Below are 18,860 nucleotides of genomic sequence, written 5' to 3'. Positions count from 1 at the left end.
AAAAATTTAAACTGAAGTAGCAATGAATTTAAACTAAAATTTAAACTTAATATACTATTATATTTCTATAAAAATTTATATAATAAAATTACTAAAAATATAAATAAATAAAATAAAATATTAATGAATAATTATAGCTGAGTCATTTTATAAAATTTATATATGTACATGAACTGTGAAAATATTATTTTTATACCAAGCGGCAAGGCAACAGGGTATGGTCCTGCTATTTAGAAGTTTTCTTTTATGATTCAAAACATACAAACAAATGAAAATAAAATATTAATTAGCTATTAGTTTTCATAAGGCTATTGTTATGTTAAGATGAAATTCTGAATTGATCACATTTTAATTTGCTAAAATATATTTACAAATATATAAATAGTAAACCAAACTAAATGCAACCTACAAATTACTCAAATTGTAACCTATTTAGAACAAAATATGGTTTACTTCGAAAAAAAATATTTGTTACTCGGCTTGTATTACTTACTACTTATCTATAGAATACATTTTTGTTGTTTGAAAAGCAAAAGAAATACTCTTACATCAAGAAATTCATGTATTTTAAGTTATTCAATCTCAAATAATAAGTAATAAAACATGACAAAGAATTTACAAATAACTCATCATTTTCGAGCAAAAATATCGAAACAACAAATACTCATTTTGAAGTCAAATATAAATCCGAATTTCTATTATTCATACAAACTAAGTCAAGTATCGAGTATATCTAAAATGACAAGTATCCAATTTATATCCAACGATACTAGAAACAAAAAAAAATACTCATTTTAAGTCAAATACAAATCTAATTTTAATTATTCACACAAAGTAAGTCAAGCATGAGTATATCGAAATTGGCAAGTACCCGATTTATATGGGGAATTTTCAAAAATACCACTTTCAAGGTACCATTATTCATCTTTACCACCACAAAAGACACATTTTCAAAAATACCTTATTTATTAAAATGGTAAAGACTCTTATATCTTTATTTTTATATGTTTTTCAAAATTCTAATCCCAAATTCTAATTCCTAAACCTCCAATTCTAAACCCTAAACCCAAAATCTTCAACTCTAAACCCTAAACCCTAAACTATATACCCTAAATTCAATATCCTAAACCCTAAACCCTAAAGTCTAAACTATAAACCCTAAATCCTTAACTCTAAACCCTAAATCCTAAACTCTAAACCCTAAACTGTATACCTTAAACCCTAAAACATCAAATCTAAACCCTAAATCCTAAACCTTTAAATCTAGACCCTTCATTAAAAGTAGTGGTAAAAGTGGTTAGTGTAAACATGAAAAGTGGTACTGTGAAAATGGTATTTTTGGCAATTTCTCGATTTATATCCAGCCCTACACAATATTCCCTTCACTTTTATTAACTTTGATTCTGATAGTCTCTAAAGTATAGTAAGCTTAGTCATGGCAAACCAATGAACCATAGATAGACATCTTAGTTTCACATTTTTGAAATAACTTTTCTGACTATTAGAAATGATATGTGGCATACAGATCCATTTAGAGTTATCTAAATGGTCAAGTGATTCGATAACACGTAGTGAATTTATATTTGGCCAATTACTTTTACTTCCATATTGAAAATTGACCTTAGAATTAATATGTGCCACTTCAACGCTCTTTATTTTTATTCCCTATTTGTTTTGAAAATATGATCTTTGACCAAATTACAGTTGTATATATCTCACCAAATTTAGCTATAAATACCACTACAATTACAACTCGACTTTTTCATCCAAAACTCAAAATTTAATACATATTAATTTATTATCTACTAAATAATGGCAAGTAGTGAAGGTCAAGAAACACATGTTCTATTGGTAGCACTACCAATCCAAGGCCATCTCAATCCAATGCTCAAATTCGCCAAACTTGTCTCACGACCGAACCTCCGCTTCACTCTCGCCACCACCGAACAAGCCCGTGACCTCCTCACAGCCGCCAATACTGCTGACGAACAACACCTTAGCCCTGTGGACCTTGCTTTCTTCCCTGATGGTCTACCTAAAGACCATCCAAATGCCGATGGCTCTCTCCTCGAATCACTGAGAAATGTCGGAGCCAAGAACTTGTCTAAAATCGTCGAATCAAATAGATTCTCTTGTATTGTCACCGTGCCTTTTGCTCCTTGGGTTCCAGGTGTTGCAGCTGCATATAACATCCCTTGCGCACTCCTCTGGACCCAAGCTTGTGGAGTTTACTCGGTTTACTACCGTTACTACATGGAGAGGTACTCTTTCCCCGAGGATCTCGAAGATCTGAATCAGACAGTTGATCTACCGGCTTTACCGTCGTTGGGAGTTGGAGATCTTCCTACGTTCATGTTACCTTCTTCAGGAAGTAACTTCAATAACCTAATGTTGGACTTCGTTGATTGTTTGAAAGATGTGAAATGGGTTTTGGTTAACTCGTTTTACGAACTGGAATCAGAGATTATCGATTCGATGTCGGATTTAAAGCCGATAATCCCAATAGGTCCTCTGGTTTCTCCATTTCTATTGGGAGCTGATGAAGACAAAACCCTAGGTGAGAAAAATCTTGATCTATGGAGATCTGATGGTGATTGTATGGAGTGGCTTGACACGCAAGCTAGGTCTTCCGTCGTTTACGTATCTTTCGGAAGCTTGCTCAAATGGTCGGAGAATCAAGTGGAGAGCATAGCAACGGCTCTTAGAAACAGAGGAGTTTCATTTCTATGGGTGATTAGGCCCAAGGAGATAGCCCAAAACGTCGGCGTTTTGCATGAGATGGTTCAAGAAGGACAAGGGGTCGTTATTGAGTGGGGTCCTCAAGAGAGGATATTGAGCCATGCGGCGATCTCTTGTTTCGTGACGCACTGTGGATGGAACTCGACGATAGAGACGGTGGTGACTGGTGTTCCGGTGGTGGCGTACCCGAGCTGGATCGATCAGCCGCTTAACGCGAGATTGCTTGTGGATGTGTTTGGGATTGGAGTGAGGATGAGGAACGATGCTGTTGATGGCGAGCTCAAAGTTGCGGAGGTTGAGAGATGTATTGAGGCTGTGACGGAAGGACCTTCGGCCGAGGGTATGAGGAGGAAGGCGACGGAGCTGAAGCAAGCGGCGAGGTTGGCGTTGGCACCTGGTGGTTCATCGGCTCAGAATCTGGACTCGTTCATCGGCGAGATAACAAGCACTTGATTCGTTTTCCAATTTGAAACTATGCTTCTGTTTAAAATTACTACACTCTTTTAACCGGAGAAAACGGTTTTTAATTACAGAAATTGAACTACACGCTTATTATTATTTCTTTAAAAATAAAATTATTTCTAATAAAATATAATTTTATTAGTGGTATATCAGGACATAAATGGACTTTAATATGAAAAAATATTAGATACTAAAATATTTACGTACTTCCAATAAATTATGAAACGAAAAGTTCTAATAATAAAAAGATTTCATGAAAAACAGAGTTGCTCGATGCTCAGTTACAGAGAAACACAAACATTGACCAAAAACAGAGTAAAAGAGAAACACATCAAAACACACGAAACTAAAATTTTAGGACATAGATGAGTTGTCTTCCCCCCGACAAGCTTCTTCTTTGCAGTCCATTCAACTTTTTTTCAAAACTTCTTCAACTTGGGGGTAAAGAAGGCTACGCAAAGAAAAACAGATTAATACGTTAGTTTCACTTAAACATTCATCCAGAAATTTCTATTATAATATATAGTCTTTTTTGAACTAATATAATATATACTAGAATATTACCTCTCTAACGTGTTGCGGTTATTCTGCTTTTGCGTTTGTTTCGGGCAAAAGGACTTCCGAACCACTCTGGTTTGTGAGAAACCAATATGTATCCAATCGTAAATCCAAACGCAATACCGGGTCCAAATCCTATTGCAGCTGCAATCCAACTAAACACCTCTTCTTCTTCTTCATTCTCCTTTGCATCTCGAGTTTCATACTGTTCCTGTGAGGGCGTGTGGATATTACTACAAGCTTCGTCAAGAGCAGGGCCGAAGAGTCCCGAGTTGTTTGCGAAGGAAGAGCAACGCTGCGTTCGGAACTGAGTGCCTCCAGGTACCGGACCAACAAGCTGGTTATGGGAGAAGTTCATGTAGGAAAGGAATGAGAGAGTTCCTAGCTCTTGCGGGATTTCACCTGAAAGCTTGTTTTGAGAGACGTCAAGTGACTCTAGAGATGTCAGATTCCCCATAGATGATGGGATGTGGCCAGTGAAAGCGTTGTTTGAGAAGATGAGCGAATAGAGCTCTTTCAATAAGCTGATGGAATCTGGAATCTCTCCTTCAAATCTGTTTCCCGAGAAGTCGAGTGCTGCGAGGACTTTTAGGATACGTACAATCTCAATCTCCAATCCTTTATTCTTCAATACTATTGAATAATAGTCGAATTGATCTCCCATGTACTTTTCTGTCGACTGATCTTTGTTTGTCCCAAGTGATGACATTGAACTCCAACCCACAAAGTAATCTGGTGGTAGAGTTCCACTGAATTGATTGTATGATATATCGATGATTTGCAATTTACGGAACGAGGCTTGATGTATCTGTCCATGGAATTCATTAGAACGTAAGATAAGAATTTGCAGGTTTTGTAGAGAACTCAACCATAATGGAAACACATCGTTGATTCGGTTGCTTTCCACATTTAAAACTTCGAGAGAAGAGCAATTCATCAGAGATCTAGGAAGCTTCCCCACTAGTTGGTTATGACCGACATCAAGTGACCTTAAGCTGTTAAATGCACCCTTCGGAAGACCTCCACTAAGATGATTATGTCGAAGGTTTAGATCTGAAAGATTACTCTTGAGATTTTCCAAACAATGAGGGATTGATCCATTGAAGTCGTTGACTGATAAATCGAGAATGATTAGAGAGCGCAACTCACATACGAGAGAAGGAATGTTGCCTGTGAAATTGTTTTTGGAGCCAAAAAAGTACTGCAAGGGAGAGGATAATCCGTGTATCGCTGGTCTTTCGAAACTGATGAAATTATTGTTGGAAAGATCCAGGTTATACAGGCTCGGAAGCGTCCATAACCAGGCAGGCACTTGACCTTTGATTTTGTTGTTTGAAATGTCAAGATACTCCAAATTCTGCCGAGTTCTTAGAATCTCCGGAAATTCCGTAATACCACAGTCTCGCAATGATAATTCGATAATCAACTGCAAAGGAGGATCAGAAACTGAACTTTTTTTGTTTGTGGCGAAAACATGGTTTCCTGAGAGATCTAATGCCTCGAGCGACTTGGAAAGTGATGAGATTGCAGTCAAGTCAATCTTGGTGGTGGTGTTCAAATAGGATAAGTAAAGATATTGGAGTGACTTGAGATGCGAAAAGATATTGAAGTCAACAGGGCCTCTGAAATTGTTACTGCCAAGGCTTAACCCTCGTAGCTTAGACGGTAAAAGTAAAGTGCCAAGATGGTTATTTGCCAAAGAAGAAATGGGGGAGAGGGAAGAATGGAGGGTTCCAACGAAATCGTTGTTTCTCACGTGAAAATACTCCAAATTGGAGAGTGAAGTGATGTTTGGAGGAAGAGTTCCTGTGAACTGATTGTAGGAGAGTGATAAAAATGACAGATTTGTCAGATTTAGTATTGCAATAGGAAAATTACCACTAAGCTTGTTGTAACCAACAAGTAAGGAGGTCAACTGGTTCAAACGGCCAAAAGTAAACGGGATTTCACCAACAAAACTGTTACCAGAGAAATGAAGACCGACTAGACGTGAAAGGTTTCCAATTGAATATGGAATCTGACCCGAAAACTGATTACCAGAAAGAGCGAGATAGGTGAGATTAGAAAGCTTTCCAATTGAGGATGGAATCTGACCCGAAAACTTATTACCAGAAAGAGTGAGATTGTTGAGATTAGAAAGCTTTCCAATTGAAAATGGAATCTGACCCGAAAACTGATTATAAGAAATATCCAAGGATATGAGATGTGAAAGTTCTCCAACCGAAGACCCAATTTGACCATATAACTCATTATATGAAAGGTCTAGAATAGTAAGGAAGGCAAGATTTTGAAGGGTATTAGAATGAAACCTGCCGTAGAGGCAGCTGGAAGAGAGGTTTATCTCTGTCACTTTCCCGGTCCTGGGATTGCACGTGATTCCATCCCAATAACAACAGTCGGTGTTATTTTTCCAAGACTCTGTCTTATAAGGCCCAACACTGTCATCATCGGTAAGATAACTTTTACAAGAAAATTTAATCTCAAGCTCTTTCTTGAACTCGAAAAGTGCAGACCTTTGTTCCGGGTGGCACAAATGAGTATTAGGAACTGCAAACACGTCTAGAAAATTAAAAGTGAAAAAGAAGAGAAAAGAAAGAGTAGTATGAATGGTATTCATTTTCTAGAAACTTTCCTTCTTCTTGAATATCAATAATGAAAAAGAAGTGCAGAAAAAGAAGAAATTGTGATGACAACATGGTTGCATGCTCATTCCCTTATATAAACACAGAGACAGTGATCCAAATCCACCCAGCTTGAATCACCATCTAGACTTTTCACCAAATACTATTCACATCAGAGGAAGAGACTGAGAAGGCTTCGTACGTGTTGAATAATTATTTTTCCACACATTTTTCTCGATTATAGGAAATTTCGAAAATTAAGTGCCAAACACGGTAAATGATAACCAGTCTGAATCAGATGAGAACATGGAATACAAAAGAATACAAGTCACAAGGGACTGAGAGAGTTACAGACGACAAAGAAAAATAATTCAAGAAGAGATGATTTGTTACTAGTACTCACCATTAGTCTTTGTACGAGACGTGTTATTCACGTTAAAGGAAGAGAGTGAAAGGCTTTGTGTTGAATAGCCATCTTTCCACAAATAGCTTTGTGACTAATCAAGTCGTCGTCTTTTGTCCCGTTTAACATCACTCTCTGATCTTTGCCTCTCTGGCCAGTCAATAATTCTGAGATATTTTAAATACTTCTATTTGTCTAGTGTTTTGTTTGGTATGATACCGTTGCTTTTTTCGAATTTGTTTAATCTGATTTGTTCTCGGCCTAACCAAATGGACCAAACCCGATAACCTGGAACAGAACACGGCGATAAAAATAGTATGGACCGGGTAAGAATCATGTCAATTCGAAAATCTAAACTTACCTTATTCGACAAGAGGTTTTGCTATGGAAGACTAAAACCTCTATGAAACTCCGTCATTTTTTTGTGGCGAGTTCTGTCTGGAATGGCTGGTGCGGCTTGGATTGACGAGACCCCACTCGATCAGTCATTCTCCATAGTAGAAGATCCTTTAGTGCGATCACATTGAAAGTTCAATCAGAGCTTTTGGTGTTATCTTGGGCTGTAGAGACTATGCTATAAGTTTGAGGATTTTTTTTTTTTTTGGTTTTTGAATTTTCTGAGATTGATGCCAGCAGTGCTTTGATGGATCCTCTACATCATCCTTCCTTTTGTTTTCCCATTGTGTTGCTGCAAAGTCTTTTGACTTGTGATACAATTTTCTTTTTTCAATGACGAAAAAAAGAGTTTGTTTATCCCATTTTAAGTCTATTTTCAAATGAATTCTCACATTGAGGATTATTCGGGAATGGAAATCGAATGAAATTTTGGTCAAAGTATGTTGAATAAATGGATTGGTCGTATAGGGAACCAATACAATAATTGAAAAATGAAACATAGTGATATCTCCTATATACTAAAATGCAAGTCGTTTGGTAAATGAAAAACTGACATGTGGACAAAAATTAATAAAAATTAATAAAATTATGAGAAAAAATCATTTAAACAAAATAGTGAAACAGAGTTAAAAAACAGGAACCGTATAACAGTTTTATTTAGGACAACCCATGATTCTTTTCTTTGCCCACGATCCTTTTTTCATACTCTATAACCTCTCATATTCGTTAAACAGACAATAGAGAAATTCCCAACTGATTTGAAACAGAGAATATCAAACTCATTTGATCCTTCTTTCATCTGAAACCCCTAATTGATAGTTGGGGCCGTACATATCAAATGTCCCGAGCCAATGCAGGGTTCGATTTCTATTTAATTGGATCTTCTTCTTTTTAACATTATGTAACTGGATCTTAACAACCCATATTTTCCAGTGACACTAGCTCCCTTCTTTGTACATATTTTTTTGCTTCAACGGAGCACTACATAGCGAGGAAGTTTTCTCAAAAAAAATGGACGTGGTGGATATGAACTGCTGGAAGTTCAACCAGATAAAGAGACTATATGACGAAAAAGAGAGAAAGAAAGAAAAAAAAAAAAAAAAAAAGAGAGAAAGAAGAGGAAGATAGAAAACATACGAAACATGCAAACGTTGTAATCGAAAAAGGTAGATGCGTTTTTATTAATTCACAACGAAAGGATCAGATTGTTAAATTGTTTTCCTATTGGTTTATGCATGGTCATAGGGGAGAGAGGAATATGAAGTCTTGGAGATGGAAAAACCGCTGACATGGGAAGGTTAAATCAATTCTAAAACAAAATTAACAGAGGTATATATTACTCCCTCTGTTTTTAAAAGATGCATATTCTGGAAAAAATATTTGTTTCAAAAAGATGTATTTTTTATGTTTTCTATATAAAAATTGCAATTTTCAATAAAACTAATTGAATTTATTGAAAGACTATTGGTTAAAATACATTGAAATTTGATAATTTCTAAAAACAATGCATGATTAATGTGTTTTCTTAATATGTGTGAAAACTCTAAAACATACATCTTTAAAAAACAGAGGGAGTATATGACAACTATATTTTTGTTATCTTACCATTTAGACAAAAACTATATTTTTTTATTATTGCAGTGTTTTTTTTTTTGCTTAATGTTACTGCAGTCTTGCAATACAAATTTTTTGTTTATGTTATAACAATACACATGCAATGATAAAGACATTATTTTCCCACTCTATTGCATCAACGAGACAATCAAATTCGTCAACGATTTTGTTGAAGACTTTGTTCTTGAAATATATATACATGACACTTTTAGTTATATAAAACATAAATTTGGTTTTATTTGTAACCCAAAAAATAATTTCCATGCGAAGTATGGGATCAATACTAGTATTTATATAAATTGAATGCTTTTAAAAATGACGAAATGTAGGATTAGTAAATGTTGCATTTTTACTGATCAAATATATATCAGGTAGATAATCTATCTTTCCTTTTACAGTTCCTCTGTTTTGTCGGAAAATTAAAAAAAAAAAGAAAAACACAAAAAATACACAGAGAAGAAGGGAGAGGAGACATCATCTCCATGGTCCTTGGAAGGAAAATTAAAATCACTTATATCCCTTACTAATCTTCATATCCTTCATATTCATTAAACTACATACAATTACGAAATTAGTCTCAGAGTAAAAAAAAATAAACAAAACAAAATTAATGAAAATTATTAAAAAAAAACAAACCGAGATGTCTATACTGACCGTACGGTCGACATCGATTGCGTTTGAGGAGATTGTGTTTTGGAAAAGGGAATCCGATCTCGATTGATTACTACTCCGGCGAACTCCGGCCTCACTCCGATTCGGTCCTCCGTCGTCTTCCGGCGCTGTTTAAGGGTCAATTGTATCCTCCATCCACCATAGGAGGTCAAAGAGGTAGGTTTTAGAGGCTCTCGGTTTTAGGGTTCCAAAGCTCCTCTCTTGAATGAACTTAGAAACCAGATTGGAATGGATTTAGATGTTGCATCCTGGTATCCGAATCCATTATTAGTTGAATTGAGTAGGAGAATGGTTGTATTGTTCGATTCTAGTGCGCTGAATGTAGATTCAGCCTCAAATCAAAACGTGTACGAAAATAGAACTAGAAAAACTAGTATTACCGATGATTATTGTAGAACTAGTAAAACAGGTATAACTTCGAATGTATAATGGGTGGTATTGGCAGGCTACAATGAACCACAACGTCATCATACACTTCAGATGCGAAGGTCGCATGTATTGTTTAGTGTTGAAGCATGCTGCGGAGGAGATAGATCTTTCAATGGTAGAAGAACGCATATGCAAAAAGGTGGGGTTTGATGAATGTAATGTGAAGTTGAGATTGAGTTACATTCCACTGCTGGTTGGGAGTGACGAGAAATTCGTCATTTGTGATGAGGAGGATCTTTGTGGTTATCTTTTGTCCCTTGATAAAAACAACCGTAGGTGCATTTTGTTGGTGGAGGTCATCAAAAGGTTAGAACTCTCAGAGCAACTATCAAGAGCGGGCAAATCAAGTTCAAAACGAAGTTCAAAAGCGGGAAAACGAAATTCTGTAGGTATGAACTATGAGGTGTGCCATTCAAATGATGATGAAATCGGAGATAAAACCATAACTCGATTTGGTGGCCACAATCAAGTTGATAAACAACATGAGTAGAGGATTGTGGCGATTGAAGATGGAACCTCCTGTTTTATTGAAAAAAATTACTTTGTTTTATTTGGCTTTGCTTTATTTGTCCTTTAATACCATATAATTTTTTTTGATCAAAAGACTTAAAATAGATACATTGAAAAATTTTACTTTGTTTTATTTGAACTCCTTTGCTTTATTTGTCATTTAGTACCATATAAATACTAGTTTCTAGAATAAAAAAAATACATAAAATAAATACAAATACTAGTTTCTAAAAAAATTAAAATACTAGTTTCTAGAATAAAAAATAAATACATAAAAATAAATACAAATACTAAATCCATATTTACTTGGGTTCGATTTGGTTTCTAAAATCAAACAAATAAAAAGAAAAAAAAATAAGTACAAATACTACTATGGATAACTGTTTTCTGTTTTTGTATTACTAGTATGACTTTCTCTAATCGAATTTCGAAATCAAAATTTTTGAAATTGGAAATCAGAATAGGAAATATTATTTTTAGTAGTCGAAAAATGTTATATTCAACAGGAAAAAAATAAAAAATATATTATACTCTGCAATAAAAAAAACAACCCATCACACTACATACACTTTCATAGTCATTTTGTGAAATATGTGATCACTCAATATTAGATTCCATTATAAAATATGTTTTCACACTTTTATTACGTAAAACACCAATATTCATCTTTTTGAATCTTATATTTTATTGTACAACTAAAAAAGTGCCTTACAATTACATGTAATACTAAAATTATTGAAAATCACTGAAAGTACAAATATTTGGTAATTTTGTACAACTACTATCTTGAGGAGAACTACTTGTATATATTAGGCGGGATTTTGAAAAAAAATCGAAATTTTGGCGGACTTTTATGAGTCAAGGCGGGATTTTCGAGGGGAAATAGATTCCCACTTCTCTCTCTCCTCTCTTCTCTCTCCCTCCTCTCTCCTCTCTCTCCTCTTTTCCTCGATTCCTTCCTTCTCCTATCACGAGATCTCCTCCTATCACCTTTCGTAAATGGATCCATGGGTTGAGAATCAGGAAAGGAAGGAGATGAAGAAGATGAAGAAACATTTTGACATGCTTCAGTTTATTTGCGATGCTGAACACGGGATTCCAATTTCGTGCCCATGTGGGGGACGAATCGTCGACGAGGTTTCTACTAATCCAACAGATAAGGATTTTCTACCAGGCCGAAGGTACTTCACTTGCAATGAGTACAAGGTAATTTACATTTTCTCTACTTCTTTAACTTATGCAAAATGTCAAACTGAGTGCAACCATGTGAAACTTGCAGAATGATGGGTTTCACTTCCGTCAACCATGGGTTCTCGTAGTTGAAGAAGAGGTTCGCTCCTTAAGGCAGGATGTGGACAAAATGGCTGAAGAGATGCACAAAATGGCTGAAGAAATTGCTCAGCTTAAGGACCTTCTTACCCGTAAATGAGAAGCCTTATGTTGTTTGGATTTGTGTCTTTTGTTTCTGCAATAAGCCTTATGTTTGGATTTGTGGAATTGTGTGATGTTGTGTTAAAGACTATCTCCTAATTAATGTGATGTTGTGTTAAAGACTATCTCCTAATTAACGTGATGTTGTGTTAAGATTACTGGTTTACTGTAGTAATACCAAAGTTTTCCGTAGTAATACCAAAGTTTTCCGTAGTAATAAGTAATACCAAAGTTTTCCGTAGTAATACCAAAATTTTCCGTAGTAATACCAAAGTTTTCCGTAGTAATACCAATGTATGTTTCATATCATACATAGTTCTCGAACAAAACACTTAAACTTAAAGTACAACACAATAAAGTTTTCCGAAGCATACAACACAATAAAGTAGCTAAACGCATTAATCCAAATTCATCACTTCAAATTCATCCAACTCTTTTCCTTCCCTTCCCCCTGATGCGATCCGGAGGTATGATCTTCACCTCCTTGATCTGATCCGGTACATTCCAAGAAGACATGTCGGGCACAACACAAAGTGTCCTGTCATACGCCAAAGCCCACAATTCCGTCCAGTAGTATTTTGAGCACATCTCATGGATATTAAGGCCGTTGCCATCAACATTCGTAGTGAAATAGATGTAAGCTGCTAGTCCGTGCAGGCAAGGAAACTTTTCATAATCCCACACCTTGCAAGTACAAGATTTTTCAACCAAGCTCACCCAAAACATCTTTCCAGCAGTGTCAGTGATCTCGTACTTAAGCTCATAACTATTAAGCTCCCGTACAGATAGCTTTTGTGCAACAGCCCATAGACCGTGCAAGTAGTTCTCAACCAGAGGCACCAGGCTTGTATCGATTGATCTAGAAACAGCTTCCTTCCGTTGAGTGAACCAATCAGAGAATTTCCTGAAGATACAATCCAGCATTGGTATTAAGGCCCACGTCGTTGCCTCTTTAAACACGCTCTTCATTGATTCCACACTGTTGATTGTATCGAAGTTGTACCTGTCACGTGGAAAAAAACCCTTGCCCATTTGTCCTTTTCAGTATGTTCCTGCACATACTTGTACACAGCAGGATATCTTTTTTCAAATGAGTCGTAAGCAGAGTTGAAGTCATCCACCGTGTAATATCTGCCCAACTCCATAAATCTATGCCCGACTATAACCTTGTTGACGTTACCAGCATGCCATTTCACCTTTTCCTTCAAATGCCATAAACAATGCCCATGGTGAGCCTCTGGAAACACGCTTCCTATAGCGAAGATCAGGCTCTGATTTCTTTCACTCATGAAAACCAGTTCAGAAGAGTCTGGTATAACACTTTTAAGCATCTCGAAAAACCAAGTCCAACTAGTAAGATTCTCACTATCTAGTACTGCAAACGCAAGTGGATAACTTTGACCATTAGGATCTTGAGCTTCCGCGAAAACTAGAACACCACCATATCTGTTCTTCAGCGATGTCGCATCCACAGCTATCACTTTTCTCATAAATGCAAACCCTTCAATGCAAGCTCCCAAAGCTATGAAGAGGTACTTGAATTTACTTGCATCATCCAATTTCACACAAGTTTTTGTTCCTGGATTCACTTGCTTTAACATGTACAAATAGCTATACATCATCTTGTAGCTCTCTTCCGGACTACCAGGTATACCACTTACGTGATTGCTCATTGTATCCTGCCCAAACAAGAACAAACAAAAGAAACTGACAACAATTATCCCAAGTTATCTACAGTTTTATTAGTTGTCCTGAGTTATACAGTTATACTACAATTATATGAACAAGGTCGATATAAGTCAAATGTTAATCTGCCTATACATTCTCCAATTCTACTGCCTATACAAATCCAACCATTGAAATGCATATACCAATGCATTTCAATTGCAAATCCATTAGAACCTACTTCCAAAAGAAAGCTCAAAGCGGAGACTACAACTTACGGATACGTCAGGTGATTGGTCTAAGCAGACAACCGGCGGCAATAGAAAAGCGGCGGGAGAGAAGAATGAAGGTCGAGCTGAGCTGGGGGAGAGGCGAAGGAGGAAGAATCGTCTTAGCCTCTTATCATAATTTCGCGAGAGAGATAAGGAAGAAGAGGAAGAGAAGAAAAGAGAGAGAAAAGAAGTTGGAAGAGAATTGGAAGTTTCAATCGCGTTTGATTTTGAGATTTTAGGTTTTAGTTGGTTTCTCTGGTTCATCTCGGTTTATCCATTTAATCGGATGGGTTATTGAATGGGTGGGTTTCACCTAGGTATTATATGTAAATACCGAGACATTGCTCGGTTTCTTCGTAAATCAATCAATTTTCGATTTTAAAATAAACTAGATCATGACCCGCCCGACCGGGCGGATAGATATTTATTTTATAATTTTTCTTTTAATATTAAATGATGTATTCGTAATATTAATCTTTACAATTATAATAAAAATTAAAATTTAAATTTTAATAAAATATTCTGATATAAATTTTTAATTTACTAATTAAAATAATATAGAGGTGGGTCATAATTTTTTCCAATTCAAAAATCTTATCATCCCTCAAATACAGAGAAAATAAAATTATAAATACATAAAATATATAAGCATATTTGGAACTATAATTTCTATTAAAATAAATTTGTTACAGAAAAATAATGTTGCGCTGTTTTTGTTTATTTCTAGAGTTTGACCCGTAACCGTATAAATATTTTCTTTCACTTTAAATTTTTTCTCTACACTAATGGTATACTATATATATTTTTAAATTAAAATGTATTACATAATTATTAACATAACATTTTAAAACATAACGGTTTTATTTATTACTTTAAAATAATTATATTTTCTGATTTAGTCGTCTATTATATAACAGTGTATTATATTAACAAATATTATATTTGTAACTAATTGGACTTATATAGGAAGCATTATGCTAATAATATATGAAAAAATATTTTATTTATATGTTATATAAATTGATTATGATGTGTGATTTTTTATTTTATTATTTATTACTAATAAATATTAAAAATATTTAATATGTTAATACAAAATATATTAGGAAATATATTTTGGTTAAGATTTTATTAAGGAAATCTATTATTTAAATTAAGAAAAAACATTAAATGCTTAAATCTGTTATTTAAATTAGGAAAAGACAATCATACTTAAATATAACTTCATTTAATACCTCAATGGCATGACAATGTAAATATAGTGAAACATTAAGGGTTAATCTAATTGTGTACTTCTGTTTTAATAGAATAGATGTTTAATGAAATAAGGTTATAACGAGGACATTGTGGTTTTAAAAAGTTGAATCATGGGCGTTACAGATGATTTCTCGAAGGGAGAGACAGATACGTGCTCATCATCAATCATCATCAAGAAGGAAAATGGAGAGAAAGAGAGAAGATTGATTTCTTCTTCTTCTCCCACCAGACTATTCATCTAACGTTCCTTGTCTAATCTCTCCGTTTCGATCTATCTTCTTAGGGCTTCTCCTCGTTCTCTCTCCGTCAAAGCTCTTACCTTTCGATAAGACCCATTCCTCAATTCTCGATTTCGTTTAAAAAAACTGAACTTGTGGAGACGCCATTTGGTTTTCAGGGTGGGGAAATGGAAATCTCAGCTCTTGTCGACAGTATCTCGTCGTTTCTGAACCTGTCGTCTTCCAGACATATCGATTTAGACCCGTTTGATAAATACTACAAGAGAGTCCAAGCCTTGTTGCTAGTCTTGAAGCCAATAGCCGATGCTTCTGTTCTCAGCTCCGATCTTGTTTTAGAAGAGGAGAAACTTTGTAAATCGTTTCAAGAATTGAGTCATGATGTTGATCACTCCAGAGATCTTTTCACAAGCTGGCACGCTTTCTCCAGTAAAGTCTATTTCGTAAGTTCCCATAACTCCTTAAGTCCTTTTTGAAGCTTTATAGAGTTTTTGAATATGCATAGATTAAGCAGTCTGCTATGTACAAGGCATCTCTATCATCCTCTTTCCATACACTGTAGCTAAGTTTGTCTTATGCTTTTAGCTTATATTTTTAGGATACAGTTACTCCTTATTCTGCACGCCTGCTTGAGCCTTTTGGTTTTGCTGATATTTAACTTCTCTTAATATTCACATCTAGGTCCTCCAAATTGAATCTTTGATACCCAAGATGCGAGACACAATTGTGGATACATTCCAGTTCCTCAAATCTTTGAAGAACGACCTACCTGATGAGCTCAGTCCAGCTTCCTTGGAGGTACTTTCTCTTTACACTAAAACAGGAATATTGCATCATTGTCCTTTGTGCTAATCTTGTTTACATATTTGTGCTCTCTTCAGAGCAATAGGCTGCTCAATATATTGTTTGTGTCTGCAGAAATGTCTAGAGAAGATTAATCACCTTGGTTATGAAGAAATATCTTCTGTCATTGATGGTGCTCTAAGGGATCAAAGAGATAACGTTGGACCCACCCCAGAGATGTTAGTAAAAATTGGAGAGAACACTGGTCTGAGATCAAACCAAGAGATTCTTATCGAAGCAGTTGCTCTGGAGAGACAAAAAGAGATCGCTGAGCAGTCTGAGAACAACGCAGAAGTCGAGTTCCTTGACCAGCTGATTGTTATCGTTAACCGCATGCACGAGCGTCTCCTTCTCATCAAACAGACTCAGACATCTAGCGTCTCCATTCTCGCCGACTTCTTCTGCCCTCTTTCCCTCGAAGTCATGACCGATCCAGTGATTGTGTCGTCAGGACAAACGTATGAGAAGGCCTTCATCAAGAGATGGATTGATTTGGGTTTGAAAGTTTGTCCCAAGACTAGGCAGACTCTGACTCACACCACTCTGATACCTAATTACACTGTGAAGGCTTTGATCTCTAACTGGTGTGATACTAATGATGTGAAGCTCCCTGATCCTAATAAGTCGACAAGTTTAAACGAGCTCTCTCCTCTCTTGTCTTGTACAGACTCCATTGCTGGTGTTTCTGCTTCTGCCTTGGAGAACACTTCTTCAGTAAATGATTTTGAGGATAGATCTAACCATTCTAGAGAACTGAATAGGTCATCTGTATCTTCAGTGGAAAATGGGCAAACATCTGAGAATCATCACCACCATCTTAGGTCCCCTTCTGCTACTAGCTCAGTTTCTAACGAGGAGTTTCCAAGAACAGATGGGAATGAGAATTCAGAAGAATCAGCTCATGGTACACCTTACAGCAGTGATGGTTCAGGAGAGATTAGATCAGGGCCTCTCGCTGCTGCAAGTGCAACCACTTCATCAGCAGCAGCAGCAGCTCCTCGGTCTGGTTTATCCTCTCCAAGGTTTATGGATAGACGTAACAACCGTGGTGGACAGTTCTGGCGCCGTCCTTCAGACAGACTAGGTTCAAGGATTGTCTCAGCGCCTTCCAACGAGGCTCGGCGTGAGCTCGCAGAGGTGGAAAACCAAGTCAAGAAGCTCCTGGAGGAGCTGAAGAGCAGTTCTTTAGATGTTCAGAGACAAGCGACAGGTGAGATAAGGTTGCTAGCTAAGCACAACATGGACAACAGGATAGTAATAGGGAACTCCGGAGCAATCGTCTTACTAGTGGAGCTGCTTCGCTCAACAGACTCAGCTACGCAGGAGAACGCAGTCACAGCTCTTCTCAACTTGTCCATCAACGACAACAACAAGAGTTTAATCGCTGAGGCTGGTGCAATAGAGCCGCTCATCCACGTTCTTGAGAACGGTAGCTCCGAAGCTAAGGAGAACTCGGCTGCTACGCTCTTCAGCCTCTCTGTGATAGAAGAGAACAAGATCAAGATCGGTCAGTCGGGTGCCATAGGGCCGCTTGTGGATCTTCTTGGGAACGGTACTCAACGTGGGAAGAAAGACGCTGCTACTGCGTTGTTTAATCTGTCGATACATCAAGAGAACAAGGGGACGATTGTGCAGTCTGGGGCTGTGAGGTATCTGATAGATCTTATGGATCCTGCGGCTGGGATGGTGGACAAAGCGGTGGCTGTGTTGGCTAATCTAGCTACGATCCCGGAAGGGAGAAACGCTATTGGCCAAGAAGGTGGGATTGGTCTTCTTGTTGAGGTGGTTGAGTTGGGTTCAGCTAGAGGGAAAGAGAACGCTGCGGCTGCTCTGCTTCAGCTTTCGACCAACAGTGGGAGGTTCTGTAATATGGTGCTTCAAGAAGGAGCTGTTCCTCCTCTCGTCGCTCTCTCGCAGTCTGGTACTCCCAGAGCCAGAGAAAAGGTACAAAAAATTTGTAAATATTTCATCTCTTGGGAGTTTGGTTTTGTTTGTTTTAACGTTTTTGGAGGATGTTGTAACTTGTTTTCAGGCACAGGCATTGCTTAGTTACTTCAGGAACCAAAGGCATGGAAATGCTGGGCGAGGCTGATGATGATGATGAGTAGTGATTTTTGTACAGAAGAGGTTTCATCTGCAAATAATTCCATAGGCCAAGATTTTTGTTGACTCTCTGCTGCATTCTTTGATCTTCGTTTTTAATAAAGTCTTTAAACTTTAAAGGAAACAGTTGTAGTTGTTGTAAATGTGAACCGAGTGAGAGAATATGTAACCATTGACGGACTATTATAACAAAGCTGATTACGTGTGTTTTTACCGTTTTTGGGTTTTGATGGTGTTGTTGTTGTAGAAATCTCTCCATGGAAGCTGTCCTGTTATAAAGGGTGAGAAGTTGGTTACTACAAAATGGATAAGAGACCAATCATTTGAAGATAGTGCTGATAGTTTTGTAAAAAATGCAATCACAATCGATTGTGAAACTGTAACTTTGAAAGGCTGAAAAGTCCATAGAAGATGATCTTAGAATAAGATACGAACAGAGCAGAAAACAAAGAAACAAAGCTTCTGCCTTATTTAGCGACGTGTTAGTTTTTTCTATTAAAAAAGAAATACATATTTTATCTACCATTTAAAAGTCACATTTGACCATTTCCTAGAAATCACAACTGATATTTATCTATTTGCATAATAATATCATAACAATAATTGTTATTGTAATTTATTATTCTTTCCCTAACAATTAATTAAAAGT

At 36.5% G+C, this 18,860-nt stretch overlaps 4 protein-coding genes across 6 annotated transcripts; 2 read left to right on the top strand and 2 right to left on the bottom strand.

Annotated features, from left to right (window-relative positions):
- The first annotated feature begins 1,688 nt into the window (after window positions 1–1,688).
- Window positions 1,689–3,264, top strand: LOC108833715 (UDP-glycosyltransferase 84B2-like). The gene has a single exon (XM_018607123.2). It carries the CDS (start codon window positions 1,813–1,815, stop codon window positions 3,190–3,192), a length of 1,380 nt encoding a protein of 459 aa, XP_018462625.1. The 5' UTR covers window positions 1,689–1,812; the 3' UTR covers window positions 3,193–3,264.
- A 154-nt stretch (window positions 3,265–3,418) lies between these two features.
- On the bottom strand, window positions 3,419–6,895 carry LOC108833713 (receptor-like protein 35). 3 transcript variants are annotated; one of them, XM_018607120.2, is made up of 3 exons: window positions 6,784–6,863; window positions 3,766–6,524; window positions 3,419–3,652 (listed from the first exon to the last, which is right to left on the bottom strand). In XM_018607120.2, exon 2 carries the CDS (start codon window positions 6,374–6,376, stop codon window positions 3,770–3,772), a length of 2,607 nt encoding a protein of 868 aa, XP_018462622.1. In that variant the 5' UTR covers window positions 6,377–6,524; window positions 6,784–6,863; the 3' UTR covers window positions 3,419–3,652; window positions 3,766–3,769. The 3 variants fall into 3 exon arrangements, with proteins under 3 accessions (XP_018462622.1, XP_018462621.1, XP_018462620.1); XM_018607119.2 differs by having other exon boundaries at window positions 3,766–6,543; window positions 6,784–6,861; XM_018607118.2 differs by having other exon boundaries at window positions 3,766–6,895.
- A 5,223-nt stretch (window positions 6,896–12,118) lies between these two features.
- LOC130511313 (protein FAR-RED ELONGATED HYPOCOTYL 3-like) lies at window positions 12,119–14,036 on the bottom strand. Its single transcript, XM_057008237.1, has 2 exons — window positions 13,779–14,036; window positions 12,119–13,514 (listed from the first exon to the last, which is right to left on the bottom strand). Exons 1-2 carry the CDS (start codon window positions 14,034–14,036, stop codon window positions 12,801–12,803), a joined length of 972 nt encoding a protein of 323 aa, XP_056864217.1. The 3' UTR covers window positions 12,119–12,800.
- A 1,092-nt stretch (window positions 14,037–15,128) lies between these two features.
- On the top strand, window positions 15,129–18,418 carry LOC108834058 (U-box domain-containing protein 4-like). Its single transcript, XM_018607424.2, has 4 exons — window positions 15,129–15,708; window positions 15,947–16,063; window positions 16,184–18,052; window positions 18,141–18,418. The coding sequence occupies exons 1-4, from the start codon at window positions 15,436–15,438 to the stop codon at window positions 18,198–18,200; spliced, it is 2,319 nt and encodes a 772-aa protein (XP_018462926.1). The 5' UTR covers window positions 15,129–15,435; the 3' UTR covers window positions 18,201–18,418.
- The last annotated feature ends 442 nt before the right edge of the window (window positions 18,419–18,860 follow it).

Source organism: Raphanus sativus, chromosome 4, assembly GCF_000801105.2.
Source record: "Raphanus sativus cultivar WK10039 chromosome 4, ASM80110v3, whole genome shotgun sequence".
Lineage (NCBI taxonomy): Eukaryota > Viridiplantae > Streptophyta > Magnoliopsida > Brassicales > Brassicaceae > Raphanus > Raphanus sativus.
This window is presented reverse-complemented; position numbering and strand designations above follow the sequence as displayed.